Source organism: Aethalodelphis obliquidens, unplaced genomic scaffold (genome assembly GCF_003676395.1).
Source record: "Aethalodelphis obliquidens isolate GAN/ISIS:26980383/991018 unplaced genomic scaffold, ASM367639v1 scaffold1, whole genome shotgun sequence".
Lineage (NCBI taxonomy): Eukaryota > Metazoa > Chordata > Mammalia > Artiodactyla > Delphinidae > Aethalodelphis > Aethalodelphis obliquidens.
The window spans coordinates 54,924,236-54,939,522 of NW_020837945.1; the positions used below are offsets into that span (position 1 = coordinate 54,924,236).

The following is a 15,287-nucleotide window of genomic DNA, read 5'->3' on the forward strand; positions in this document are numbered from 1 at the left end:
TATACACTGCTATATATAAAATGGATAACTAATGAGAACCTACTGTATAGCACAGGGAACTCTACTCAGTGCTCTGTGGTGACCTAAATGGGAAGGAAATCTAAAGAAGAGTGGATATATGTATATGTATGACTGATTCACTTTGCTGTACAGCAAGAAACTAACACAACATTGTAAGGCAATTATACTCCAGTAAAAATTAATAAAAGAAATTTAAAAAAAGAAGTATGTAAGACAGTGGTTCTCAAAATGTGGTTCTTAGACAGGCAGCATCAGCATCAGCATCACCTGGGAGCTTGTGAAAATGTAAGGCTCCATCCCAGAGCTACTCAGAAAGTAGAATCTCTGGGAGTAGGGCCACTAAAATAAGATAGGGGAACTCTGCTAATCTTTGGGGAACTGGAAAGATTTTAGTAAAACATGAAACAATATAAATGCAGATTCCATACACTCAACTAACGTTCATATTTTTGGGGATGGGGCAGTGGGGCATAGAGGTGTAGACAAAACTGATCTGTTTACATGTTAAATCTTAAGCATACATGCAGAGCCACACCTTTGAGAAACAGCTCAGTCTATCCTGTGTTTGCACTAGTGATGGTCTACTTAACCAGAGCAAATGATTGAAATGCCAGTGACTTAGTGCCCATGGGAGAAGAGACAAGTTTATAATGTTTTTATAATAACCTAATCAGTACTATTAATATAGGTGATCAATAAATACTTGTTGAATTGTGGTGGACTGAACATTCATAGGCAAAAAGCTTTAAGAGTAGGTACTAGAAAAAGGATTTAAGTTACTAAATATTATTAAGAAAGCATTCGAAAGGAATTTGAATATAAACAGACTCAAAAATAGTTTTAAAATAAATTAAGAGGATTTTAATCTCAGTAATTTAGAAGGCACTCAACAATTTCCTGTCATTTCTTTGCCTAATATGTATCCTCTTAATTCTTTTATTGCCAATTACTAAGGATATGATTATATACTGTGAGAACATTCTGTGAGAATATTCTTTGAAAATATTCTGTGTCATGATCCCAATCCTCCCTCCCTTCCTCTCTGCCTCTCTCTCTCCCTCCTCCCCTCTCTCTCCTCACTTTCTTTCTTTCCAATGTGTCCTATCTTTATTTGGCCAGTCTAAAACTGAAGGTTTTGAGTTCCTTGTTGATTATAGACTAACTTTACTCTGTCAGAAATGATCTTTACCATCCTTGAGCTATCCCACAAACTGGGAACAAAATGAAGTACTATCCCACCAGCCAAAGGCTTTTTGGCACTGATCCAGCTCTCCTTAGCAAGAGGAATGGGAGAGGTAAGAGAGGGTTCCTTAGGATAATATAATGACAATAAGGAAGAAAGGAAAGAAAAAAATTCAACAGACATGACAGCCTCAGAGGCAACCCCCTGAGGAAGGCCTTCAGCTTGATCTTATGACAGCAGAAGGTCTCTACTTCACAGTTGGCAAGAAATGTGTGAAGAGGCTGCTTTCTAGTTTATTTCTCTAATTTACACAAACAATAATGCTGCTTTGAACTTTAAATGGTTCTCAGAAAAAAAAAAAAAGCTATAATTTCTAAAAGTTACAAGCAATATGCTGACAGGTGAGTTTTGGTCAAATATTTAATGAACACTTACTAAGGCACCAGGCACTGCATAATAAACTGGAGATACAAAAAATGTGCAAAATTGGTTTCTGCCCTCACAGAGTTTTCCTTCTGATTAGTAGGTTTTCTTCCTTTTTTCCCCCTGACGAGCAGTTTTGAGTTATAGGTCTTTGAAGCTAATTTTTTTTTTTTTTTTTTTTCCCGGTATGCGGGCCTTTCACTGTTGTGGCCTCTCCCGTTGCGGAGCACAGGGTCCGGACGCGCTGGCTCAGCAGCCATGGCTCACGGGCCCAGCCGCTCCGCGGCATGTGGGATCTTCCCGGACCGGGGCACGAACCCGTGTACCCTGCATTGGCAGGTGGACTCTCAACCACTGCACCACCAGGGAAGCCCTGAAGCTAAATATTGATGCACTAGGACCAGGTATCTGTAGATAAGCTATTAACTAATAACTAATAAACAGTAACTAAGAAGACAAGATGAGGAAGATACCCGAGTAAAATAAGTGAGATGAACAACTGGGACTATGTGAGGACTTAAAATTTTCTGAGCCTGAATGGAAAGATCTATTACACAAAGTATAAAGTCTAAACTTAAAACGCCCAAAATGATCTGGACCTGGTCTATCTTCCCAGTTAATCTTAAGCCACCCTCCCGCTCACTTAGGAGATACGGCCACTGTGGTTTTCTCTCAGTTCCTTGGTCATGCTAAGCTCCTTCCTGCCTCAGAGTTTTTGTACATCCAGCACCATCAGGTTCTTGCCCAGTGCCTGCTACATAACAGATGCTCAATGAACACATGAATGACTACATTTTTACCTTAACTTTAAAAATTTATCACATTAAGAAAGATACCTTTTAAATTGATTTGTTTTATAGTGGTCTTTTTCCTTCTATAAATAGCAGTCATCTTTTTAATACATATGGTTTAAAATATTTCTACTGCTAATAAAATACATGTTAAAAACTTTGAAGATATAAAGATGTATAGAAGAGAAAATAATCATCCATAATCCCTCTACCCATATATAACTAATGTTAATATATTAATATTTTTTCTGCATATTTTATATAGTTGAGTTTATGCATATAGTATAAGTTGTCATCCTCATGTCACTAACATTTCTTTTTTTTTTTTTTTTTTTTGCGGTACGCGGGCCTCTCACTATTGTGGCCTCTTCCGTTGCGGAGCACAGGCTCCGGATGCGCAGGCTCAGCGGCCATGGCTCACAGGCCTAGCCGCTCCACGGCATGTGGGATCTTCCCGGACCAGGGCACGAACCCGTGTCCCCTGCATCGGCAGGTGGACTCTCAACCACTGCGCCACCAGGGAAGCCCTTCTTTGTAAACAATTTTTAATGGGTATATGATATTCTACTATCTGATATAGTCTAATTTATTTAATGGTTATTTTCATCATTCACTATAAAATAATGCAGTGATTAATATCTTTGCAGCATATAGTACCTTAATAAATTACTTTAAGCTGAAATATAGAATATACTTTCTGTGGATTCAAAAAAATCACCTGAAAAATTTAATTGGTTTATGACAGTAAAATATACTACAAAGTTTTTTTCCCTGCCATTTTAATTTCAAATCATATGTACACTTCCTAAAACACCAGGGTCAATCCATATCTGGTTCTGAAGAAAAGTTCTTTTTCTCCACCATTTTCCTAGTCTAGTCTGTTGTAGAGACGTGAACATTTAATTTCACACTATGGATAGAATGTTAAGTATGTGGATAGGCCCAGATGCTGCCAAACAATTTAAATAATGTTGGTATGTATAAGTATTTTTTAAGTTCCTGCAGGGTGGTCTTCATCCTAATTTTAGAAGCATAAAGGAGTTCCTGAGAAATGAATGGTGTTCTTATGAAGCAGAATGTATTAATCCTAAATTCTATTGCTCTCTTCTAAATTCTTTATTATTTATGGCCTATTTAAGATCATGAATGGTTGTTAATAAAATGTTAACCCATATAACTAGTGGTCTACTACTTCCTGTCTACATTTGAAGAACCTCTGCTAAAATTCAGACCTCAATCATTACAGAACATGAGTATTAACTTAACTAAAGGTCTAAACAACTGATACTGATTAAGGGAAATGAATCCAATGGTGAAAATGAACAAAAAGTTCCGCAACACACATACCACAAATTCTTCATCCACTTTATTTAATGTTAATTCTGCATCATCTTCTGCAACAGTTTCTTCTTCTAATTCTTCCACTGGGTATGTTGGTCTAAAATAATAAAGCTTAACATGAGATGAGAGTAAAAAACAAAACATTTCAGCAGAGCAAAAAGGCATAATGTGAATATTAAGGATCCCCCCGCTACACCAGTTCTGGTCCTTTTTCACCTGCCCCCTTTTCCAGAATCACTGTTAAATGTTTCACGTATCCTTCCTGAAACCTTCTATGTAAAGAAGCAAAAATGTTTACCTCCAAATTTGAAGAATCAAGTACATAAATGGGATGATACCACGCATACTGTTAGCAAACCTACTTTCTTTACTTACTAATATACCACACTTAAGTATATATACAGTTGACTCCTGAACAACATGGGTTTGAATTGCATGGGTCTATTTACACAGAGATTTTTTCAATAGTAAATACTACACTGCTACACGTTTTGTGGTAGATTGAATCTGCAGATGCAGAACTGCGGATTTGGAGGGATGACTTATAAGGCAGGCCTACTACAAGTTATATATGGATTTTCCACAGCCTTAAGCTCTGCATCGTTCAAAGGTCAAGTGTACAACTTCTCCTCACCGCCCCCAACATACCTGCACTGTATTCCACTGAACCATAAGTCATATGACTAGCAATCTCTGGCTGAAAATTGACGTTGTTTCTAGTTTCTTTACTAGACAATACTGAAAAGATCATCCTTATACATTTATCGTTTATGTATATCATTTAAAATAAATTTGTACAAGTATAAGGGCTGGGTCGACAACTTTGTACATTTTATTGTTTTGCTCGATATTGCTAAAACCAGCTTCCAAAACGTTACCCTAATTTACACTCGCACAACAGGGACTCTGTTTCCATACATTCGCCAATATGGTAAACATCTGCCAATATGGTAAACAAACTTTAATCCTTTCCAATCATCTAAGTGAAAAAACCTCACTCTTGTTTTAACTGCATTTCTTTCACATGAGAGCGGTTGAATACCTCTTCATATTTCAATTGGTTATGTGTGTTTTTCAGTGAAATGCATATTTATGCCCCCTGCCCTTGTGTGTATATTAAGAAAATTAATGCTTTGCTTAACTGTGTTAAGAATATTTTTCCTATTTATTTCTTATACTCTTAGCTATTCAGGACTGTTACAATTCTTATTACATAGACTTAGCAACATTTTCTTGCATGGGTCCTAGCTTTAACATCATATACATAAGGCTTTTCCATCACATGACACATCCCACATCCCTTTGGTCTTTCAGCACTCCTATAGTTTCATTTTTCACATTTACGTCTTTGATCAATCTGAAATTTATTTAAAAAAATTTTAATGTATCTATTTATTCATTTATTTTTGGCTGCATTGGGTCTTCGTTGTTGCGCACAGGCTTTCTCTAGTTGTGGTGAGCAGGGGTACTCTTTGTTGCAGTGCGCAGACTTCTCATTGCAGTGGTTTCTCTTGTTGCAGAGTACAGGCTCTAGGCGTGTGGGCTTCAGTAGTTGTGGCTTGTGGGCTGTAGAGCGCAGGCTCAGTAGTTGTGGCACACGGGCTTAGTTGTTCCGTGGCATGTGGGATCTTCCTGGACCAGGGCTCAAACCTGTGTCCCCTGCACTGGCAGGTAGATTCTTAACCACTGCGCCACCAGGGAAGTCCTGAAATTTATTTTGATAGAGGTAATAAGAAGGACTCCAGCTTTGTTCTTATTTCCAAAATCTAAACAGTGGTCCTAACACTAAGTATTGAGCACTCTTTTCTCCATCAAGATTAATGACACACATTTCCCATACTGAAAATACTCAAAAGTATTTGGGGACTTCCCTGGTGGTCCAGTGCTAAAGAATCTGCCTTCCAATGCAGGGGATGGGGGTTCTATCCCTGGTCAGGGAACTAAGATCCCAAATGCCACAGGGCAACTAAGCCTGTGTGCCACAACTGCTGAGCTCGCGTGCCTTAACTAGAGCCCGTGGGCTGGAAACTACAGAGCTCACGCGCTCTGGACCCTGTGTGCCACAACTACAGAGCCCACACGCCCTGGAACCTGTGCGCCACAACTAGTGAAGAGAAAAAACCCGCACACCACAACTAAAGAGAAGCCTGCATGCCACAAAGAAAGATCCTGCATGCCTCAATGAAGATCCCGTGTGCTGCAACTAAGACCCAATGAAGCAAAAATAAATAAAATTAAAAAAATAAATAAATCTTTAAAAAAAAGTATTTGCATTTATTTCTGGAAAGTTATTTTAAAAATCCATACCTCAGGTTAACAAAATACAAAAATCGACATTTAATATTAAGGAAGTAAAGTACTACAAACCAAATCAATCTTCTTAAAGAATAATTCCCTTTTTTTTTTTACTGGTTTGTTTTAGCATATTTAGATATATAAAATAAGAATCTATAAACATGTAACTTCTACGTCACTTACATATCACATAGTTGATATATTCTCTAATCCCTATTTTCAATGTTTCCCCCTACTTTCCCCCCATGTATATACGGTCCCTATAAATTATACAAATCACAATCCGTGGCCAAGAATAAGATATGCTAAGAAACAAAGGAAGTACCAAATTATCTATTTAATTTGGTACTTTGTTTCTTAGCATAGCTTATTCTTGGTCACGCATTGTGATTTGTATAATTTATAGGAACCGTATATACATGGGGGGAAAGATACCAATTGGTTATCTTAGTGGTTAAGATACCAATAATTTCTGGTGAATTTAGAATTCATTAGGCAATAGATTTAATAATTTTTAAAAAATGCCAAATGCAGGATATCTCATAACATTTCATGGAATCTAATAAAGAAGTAATGTAGATTATGTACTCATTCTTCACACTGCACTAAGCGGTACTGTTTGGGTTGGAGCGTATGAAATTACCACTTTTTTTTAGTTCAAAAATAGATGAATATCGGTAATTTCATATGGTTCAACCTGATGATAACCTAAGCCAAGTACGTTTTTAAAAGTATTCATTAATAGAGAGTAGATAACTTTCCTGAGAGAATGTAACTGAATATACATTAAAATATACAAACAATATATACACCTTTCCAAGAAGGTAGTTCTAATCCAAATTCACTGCTTGCTCATGTTTTTAACCTGAATAATGCCTTCCACAGTCTCTAACCTATCAATAATCCCAATCTCCAAAGGACCAAATTTATATATTTTCTAATTATAACCTATACAAATTGATAGTTTCTTAATATTTTATTCCCTTATCCATGTGGTCAACATTTATTGAGCATCTATGATATATCAAATGCTATGTTAACTGCCATAGAGTACATACAAAGATTTCATAATTTCTAGCAAGAAAGCCAGACCTGTAAACAAATGACTTTAATACCATGGTATAGATACAACAATAGAAATATAAACAAATCACAGGTCAGAGAAAGAAGCAATGAACAATGTCTAACAGAGTGTCAGGTGGCTTCTTCAGTATTATTCTTGCCCAGTCACTATAAACAAAGGAGAAAATCCCACTTAAAATACTATATTAATTTCCATTTTTTCCTTAAATCTGTAGCTATCATTTACCCCCATGTATATACTATCTTTGGTTGTATAAATAAACATATGCAAAGAAACTTTTAAAAAAGTCCTAAATTGACCAGGATATACAGTTACAGTTAAATCCTTAATAATTATATATCTGAACTGGGAAGGGGCACAATATCAAAACTGGTTTTGAAGATACCAGATATTCCAATTTTGTCTATACTAAGTTTTCTAATTAAGTGTGGCATTTTCAGTTTAGAACAGTCAAGAAGAAATACTTCCTATCAGTTCAACTAAACAGCTCTGAACCCTTAGAACAAAAAGCTCCGCACATAAAATTACTGTTGCCAGGTGGGGTAATTTTTACCTTTTCCAAGTGAAACCAATATATTTTAATGCTTCTTCGGCTAAACAGTCAAGAACATAGCATACATGTGCTCCATAACCCGATTTTAATTTTGAAGGAGCAAAATCTGCAGTTCTCCCCTGAAATACAAAAGATAAACAGGGTATAATTTGTTATTTATATTGCAAATGTCAAAATATTTTAAGCAAAGTACTGCTGAATAAATGTATCACTTCTCTATTCTTCAAATATGATTTAAAATAACTAATTACATTGCTTCTTAGAAATCCATCTCTTTAGTCTTTTTTTTTTAATCCATTGGTACAGAAATACTAAAGGAAAATGAATATGTTTTACTGTCAAAAGTATCAAATTAAAAGGCAATAACCTCATGACAGCAGAAAAAATCATCGATCTTGTTAGGGTGAAAATTCAGTATAACCACTAGGTTGGTATCATATCATTAAACAACCATGCGAAGGATGAAGTGATTCACTTGTCAAAAATCAATAACATGTGTGCCAAAAATTCTTACTGCTTGTCCCCAGGAAAAGTCAGAAAAGTACAACTGTTATCATGGTCTATTAAATCAAAGTTCCCTTTCAAAATACAGTGTTCCAGCTTCCTAGTTTTTAGTCATTTTTTAGAAGGAGAACTAAGTATCCATAAATTTATCTCAGAGACATATCAAGATTAAGAAAAATATTATTACTTTGGGCTATAATGTGTGCACACTAAACATGTTTAGAAGTGGCATTAATGTTATAATATCAACCATTCTGAGACGATTTTACCTGAAAAATAAATCTAGATATAATTATATATATACATATATACACATATATATGCATGTGTATATAGTTATTCAAAGAGAATTCTTCTAAAAGGCTAGCATTTATGTGGCTGTATTACCAATATTAAAAATGTCCTAACTTGAGAACATGCAGAAAGAAGAGAGTTGTTTACACTTACGAATGATCGAAGTTCAGATAATATGTTAGAGATTGTTGCATTAGGGTCATCATATTCTTGAGGCTGCTCAAAGGGGTGTCCTGCTTTATTAATCAACCAAGCAGCAAGAGTGAAAAACATGTAGAACTGTTCCCCAGGATTGGTAGGCAGTGCAAAATAGTGTCTGTTTCAAAAGAAGGGGAGAGGGTAGAATATGAAATATTTCAAACAAGTCCATAGTAGCTAAAGGAGCTAAATCCAAAATTGCCAAAGGATTTTTTTTTCCAAATGGCTTTAACAACAAAACACATTGATAATTCACTCTTTGAAGTTTCTAGTAAACCACAACACTCACATTAAAGTTTTTAATCAACAGGATAAGGGCAATTACTACTGGTCACAAAATATTAGATCAAAGACTTTACATCCAGAAAGTGCAGGTCATGTTAAAAAACCGAGCATGTAGAACTTTGGCCAAAATCATTTATGTGTCAGGAATAATTAATAAGAGAGTACCTCCAGAAAATGGTCATTTGGGATTAAGAGATGCTCAGAGTTTAAAAAAAGACCTTAATGATTATTCACTATGCATTTTTACATTTTTTACAATGTCACTGTTATCTTTGCTTACTGATTCTAACCTATCCTCTAGGTTAAACAGTTGTTCTCATCTTGGCTGCATATTGAATCACTTGAGGATCTTGTCAAACTATTGCTACCTTACTAAACATTGCTTCTTCCCTCGCAGATTAAATCAGAACTTCTGGGAGTGAAGCTCCAGTATGGGCATGTTTCAAAAGCTTCCTAGGTGGTTCTAAGGTGCAGCCAGGAGTAAGAACCACTGTGTTTTATCACATCCCCAGTCTAACAAACATTTGTTAACTTTAGGTTAAATCCCCAGACTACTAAAAATAGCCCTATGAGGGTCAACATGATTTGTACCTAAACATATCAGGAATAAAACCTGCTAGCAACAGTATTCGTCAGTTTGATCAAAGATCTTATTTTGCTTTTATGTGTAGCCATCACTATTGTGTTTACATTTGGATTTATAGATATTATAACTATTTTTCATAAGAATCAGCAGTCTACTCCTTCCTGTTTCCAAAACTTTTTCCTGCAGGGTAAGTGTAAATGTTCTCAAAGATAACAGAAAGCTGGAAAGAAAAAAAGGCCATGAAGTCCTTCCAGGTAGGTATCAATATATGTTCACCCACTACTAACAACCCATCTTTTCCGTATCAGCTGCTAACAACTCCAAGACAGAGGAATGGATACTGTTAAATACTGTAGACCTAGGACAGTGGCTCTCAAACTTTAGCAGGCATCAGAATCACCTGGAAGGCTTGTTAAAACAGACTTCTGGGCCCCGGCCCCACCCCTAGGATTTCTGATACACTAGACCAGGGAAAGGGCCTGTGGGACTGCACTTCTAATAAGTTCCCAGGTGATACTGATTCTGCTGGTCTGTTGAATGCACTTTGAGAACCATTAAACTAGGATATTTCCATGCAAATCCATGACTCAAAGTACCCTGCTAACCTGCTGAGGAAATAGTATACAGATTATATCTATAGAACCTTAAGGCCTTTCTTTTAGTTTGAAAAATATACTTGGAGAAAAAAACCACATTTTTATTAACATAGAAGATGTTGGTTGTTTATATTATCCTATTCATTTAAGTAAAAACTTCCAATCCTACAATTTCTATCATGAATCAAGCAACAATGATTCTTCCTCTAACTTTTCTCCTATTATGGACTGGCTTAGCAATATGGGCAGTTTACATGAAGCCTACATATCTTCTAATGTGAGTTACTGGAAGAGAGCAAGAAATGAGATTCAAACTGTCAAGGGAAATTATTTGAGACTAGCTGTAGCCTTTAAGAGAAAGTACTACAAATTCTTGATCTAAAATAAACACAAAAAATTAAGTAAGTACTAATGTGAAGGAAAGCTATAAAACTTATTTATGAGGCTATCACTAAGCTACACTGACTGGAAGAGAAAGTGCTGGCTGTCCACTACCCTCAGTAACTAATGCCAGTGGCTTCAGGATGATGGACTTATTCCCCACCAGAACAGGGCAGGCCTTTGGGTTCTATGAGAAAGAGACAATTCCAATAATTGTCATTTCATTTGTCTTTTTCACTTCTCAGTTTCCGAGAATACTGTTACTGCAAAGGCGGAAGTCTTTTAAACCATAGCAATTAGTGAACAAGTTTACTAACTGCATACAAAGTGCTCAGCAAGGTCCAGGTACCCACAGTTACAAGTTGTAGGGACAGGCTCTCAAAGAGAAAAACAAAAACTAGAGATAGATCTAAATTGATAATGGCATTCATCTTTCGGGATGAGATTATGAGTGACTGCAGTACTATTTTTACACATTTTCTTGTTTTTTCTGAGTTTTCTATGAGGTTGTTTTATTACGTTTATAATCCGAAAAAAAAAAACTGTGTTTTATGGAGCTGCGTGTGTGCTCTAGGCAAGCTGTCTTCCAATCCTATCTGTAGTTCCAAACCTTTACTCTTCCTACAAAAATACGAAGCCTAAGCTCCGTGAGTAGTCCGGCCCTCCGTCGCCAAGTTTGGGGTGAAGTGCCCTTTCCTGCGAAGGAAGACAGAGGCAAGTGTTCGCTAACCCGCGCTTGGCGTTCCCCCGAAGGCCGGAGGAAGGCATCTCCCCAGAGCCCAGCCCGTATCCAGGCGCTCGGGGGACGAGGGCACCCACCTGGACGGGGGCTTCAGGTTGTTTTTCCGGAGGAGATCCTCCTCATAGCGGAGCAACTTCAGCTTCTCCACCAGGTCCTCCATCACCACGAACATGTGGTAGGCCGCGCCGGGGCCCCGTTCCACGACCGCCTCCCCTGCCCCTTCGCCACGGGACCGAGAAACCCCATCCTCTAAACCCGACGGCGTGACCACTGCCGCTGCCATCGCGGAACAGACAGAAAGAGCCCAGCGTCAGCCCCGGCCCACAGACCTCCGCGGCCTGCGCTGGCTCAGCCAAGACCTCCGCGGCCGGTTACCAGGCGACCGCCGGGCAACCCATCACCAGGGAAACTAGACTCCGCCTCCTTCCCACCTTGTCTCTTCTAAATTCCCTCCAACCAGGGAGGGCTCCATGGATGACGTCACGTGTGGCCCCCGCCCCTTCCCCGCCTCTAGGGAGACGGTGGCTGTGAGACAGCCCCGCCCCGTGGGGGCGTGGCGTTCTCCTACTCACGTTAGGCCACGCTTCCTCCCGCTGAAATTTAAACACCGAGGAGGGTCTGCGGGCGTTTCCGCTGTGCTCTCTTGGTGGTCCTTAGCAGTCTTTAGGGGGCTTGGGCTGTTGGTTGCCAAGGGCCCCTGAGTCGGAGTGTGAGTCAGCTGGTAGCAGTTAAAAAGAGTAAAGGAAGACGTGCTGCAGTATTGAAGGCTACGCTAACCTGCTGGTATCTTTTTTACTTTTCTTTTCAAAACTGAAAGTTTTTCACAGTTGTAAAGATAGTCGATATCATAGGTTTCCCCTTACCTCAGGAGCTTTCCAACGAGAGTTTTCATTAATCTTTCTCTCATTCGGGAATGCTGTGTTTAACAATATATTGTAAGATTTGAAGTATTATAATTCTCCTCTGTTATTCCAGGGCTGGGAAAAGTTGTTGGTTGGGAGGGGGTGGGGAAGAAGAAAGGCTGAGGATAAGCAGAAAGGAGGCATGAGGAACGATTTGTTCTACCTCAGAAATAAGAACTCTAAACTCACATCCTGCTGCTTAATCTGTTGCAAGCCCATTACACGTAGTGTAAAGTTTGGGGGTTCCTTGTTCAAAATCAACAAAATAAAGGAGATAATCTTGAAAGGAATTTCCCTGCGCTATAACTCTTAAGTGTGGCTAAAGACAGAGTGTTAACTACTGTACTGCGCAGCTGTTGACCTGGAAAATACAAGAAAGGGCATAATTGACCACAGCTTTACAGTTGTCAAAAAGAGTTTGTGTATCAAGCAGATTTCCTACCAGCTACATAAAAAATGAGGTAAGTGGTGGATGCTGGAGGTTTCCTGGGAGAAGAAAATGTATGGCAAGAGGTTGAATGTATGTATTTATGTGATTTTTGATCTCTGATCTCCTGTATCTGCTACTAGAGAACATAGAAGAGGCCCATTTTTTGACAGAACTGAAGTTTAAAATTTATTTGTAGTATCTTTTTGTTAGAAAAATGGGCAGAAGAACACTTCTCATTTTAATATCAGTCTAGACCTAACTTGCTTTTGATACCAATAAAGGATCAAAGTGAAAAACCAGAAAGGCAAATACCTTTTTCTATTTACCAAAGAAAAGGAATATGTAAAATGACTGATTTATGTAGAAAATAACCCAAAGGGGAAGACCACTGAAAATTTTTTTAGATAAATGACATCATTTGCCTACTGCAGGTCATTAACAGCTGCTTTTAATAAAAACGAGTGGAAAATTTGGATTTGATTCTGCACCACTGCCGAACTGTTGTTTTTCTTTGCCTCCGTAGAACAGTGTTTCTCCCCCATACATACCAACAACAACCACCATACCTGTGGGTAAAGGGTACTGTAGTATGTCTATATAACTTTCAGAGAGCAAGATAGATGCATAGCTTTTTAGGACTGAAAAAAAAAAAGTATAAGCTCAGTTATATGCTTTGAGGTCCTTGATTAATCCACAAGTAACCTGTGGCTTTTTAGATGACTCTCAGAACAGTGTCAGACTTTACAGGTAAATTGATTATAACCAAGGAGATGTTCACTTGAAATCAGGCTGCCTACATAAGATATTCTGACATTTTCAGAAAGTTATATATAACACTCAGAATGAAATAGTCAAACATTGTTTTTTGGCTGATGAGAAATCCTCCAACAACATATGTATTTTGATTGGGGGGAGAAAAAACCTTTCCCAGAATCTACCCATTTCCTTCCCAGGTACAATACTGATGCAGCCTGGCTTGAAACCAGTATGAATAATTATTTTCCCCTTTAACTGTGTGAAGAAGAAAAGATGAAATTAAAATATAAACTGTCCCCCAGTAACTGGCACAGAAGAAAATGAAAGAAACAAAGGAAAAACCAACTGTTCAACACTGCATATTTTCTCACAGAAAGAAAAGATGGGAAAGAACACTGAAATGTCATTTTATTTTTATAAGACCTAGGGATTATTTTTGCTGAAGTTTTGTTTACCCATAACAGTTTAACACTTCAAGAGGTCTTTTGCCTGATGGAGGTAGTTTCCTTCACATGTGTGAGAGTACACGCTCAAATCCTCTTCCAGCTTCCTCAGCCACCCAGGAGTTTTGGGGTACAGTTGTGTTAGTATTTTGGCAGGACTTGCTCACTGGTTGACTAAGGAGTTAAATAAGAGCTTGAAGAGAATGGAATGTTGAGGCATGTGTATGCTTTCAAGAATCTTAAAGATTTATCCCTGGCTCTATGTGTTGACCACAATTGATAGCTGGGCTTCTAACTCTTTTATCTCTTGCAAACTATCTGTGAAATGATAGGAGGTAGTTTTTAGGGCCCTTAAGATATTTCTGTGAATGGATTAATCTCTGAAAACTAAAGAGCATCCCAATCAAAAGTGATTTAAGCTAAATAGATTTTCCTGGGAGATGCTGAGCAAGGCTAGGGGTGAAAAGGAGGCAGGTTCAAAGATGGAGGAAGGCTTTCCAGCTGCATCTCCTAATATAAGAAGTCCTTCAGGAAGACTGGGCAGACTTAAAGAACAAAGCTGCTTTGTGTTATAAATGGTCTAGTACCACCCATTTGGGATGTTAAAAACTTAGAAAACCACTAACTGAATAAAATTTCCTTAACCTGATAGAAAGTATTGGCCACAAATCTAGAAAGAAAAAAATGTTTAAATGTGAAGCATTAGAGGCAAAGCCTTTTAAAGTCAAGAACAAAGTGAAGACATCCACTCTTCAAAACTGTGCTAGAGATCAGAGCCAGTACAATGAGACAAAAAATTAGTAAGTATTGCAGAAGAAAAAACTGTTGCAGGTAATATGATTAAGTGAAAAATCCAAGAGAATGTACAGACAAGCTATTAAGACAGTTCAGCAAGTTAGCCATATATAAGATCCAAACTAAAGAAAAAATATGTAAAAACCAAAAACCTCAAAAACAAACCATATATAGCACCCAGGAATAAGTCTATCATTATGATTACAGAGAAATTGTTAAAGTCATGGAAAATCCAAGTAGGGATACAATATTCATCAATGAGAAAAGTCAGTTATCTTTACCTAATCCATAAACAATTTCAAGTATAATTCCAAGAGGGCCTACACTGAAATTCATGTAAGAGTAAATTTAAAGAAGCAAGAGAAAGGAATCATATCAGGTAGTAAGTTCCCTAATAAAAGTATAACTTAATAGCATCACAGGAATAAATAGAGAATAGCCTGGAAACAGCTGAGAGTTTACATGGAAACTCAGTATATGACAAAGTTGGTGTTACCAACTAGTGGAGAAAGATGAACTGTTCAATAAATGCTGTTGATGCTATGGGTTATCCATATGGAAACAAAATTACATCTCTGAATTCCAGCACATAAATTCCATATGGATTGAAGACATAAATGTGAAATACTTGTAGGATGGTTAGAAGGAAGCAAAATAGAGTATCTTTAATCTCAATGTAAGGAA

The 15,287-nt window shown here is 37.6% G+C and overlaps 1 protein-coding gene and 1 long non-coding RNA gene across 3 annotated transcripts in view; one reads left to right on the forward strand and one right to left on the reverse strand.

Moving 5' to 3' along the window:
- Nucleotides 1-11,822, reverse strand: part of IFT57 (intraflagellar transport 57) — a 60,615-nt gene extending 48,793 nt beyond the window's left edge. The window contains exons 1-4 of the mRNA XM_027104124.1: nt 11,355-11,822; nt 8,643-8,805; nt 7,692-7,810; nt 3,766-3,856 (exon numbers count right to left, since the gene is read on the reverse strand). Of these exons, the coding sequence (XP_026959925.1) occupies nt 3,766-3,856; nt 7,692-7,810; nt 8,643-8,805; nt 11,355-11,560 (579 nt within the window). The 5' untranslated portion in view covers nt 11,561-11,822. The remainder of the gene's footprint in view (nt 1-3,765; nt 3,857-7,691; nt 7,811-8,642; nt 8,806-11,354) is intronic.
- A 45-nt stretch (nt 11,823-11,867) lies between these two features.
- The window catches only part of LOC113619431 (uncharacterized), a 51,850-nt gene continuing 48,430 nt past the window's right edge, over nt 11,868-15,287 (forward strand). For both annotated transcript variants that reach the window (XR_003432379.1, XR_003432380.1), the window contains exon 1: nt 11,868-12,060. This is a non-coding gene — a long non-coding RNA (uncharacterized LOC113619431). The remainder of the gene's footprint in view (nt 12,061-15,287) is intronic.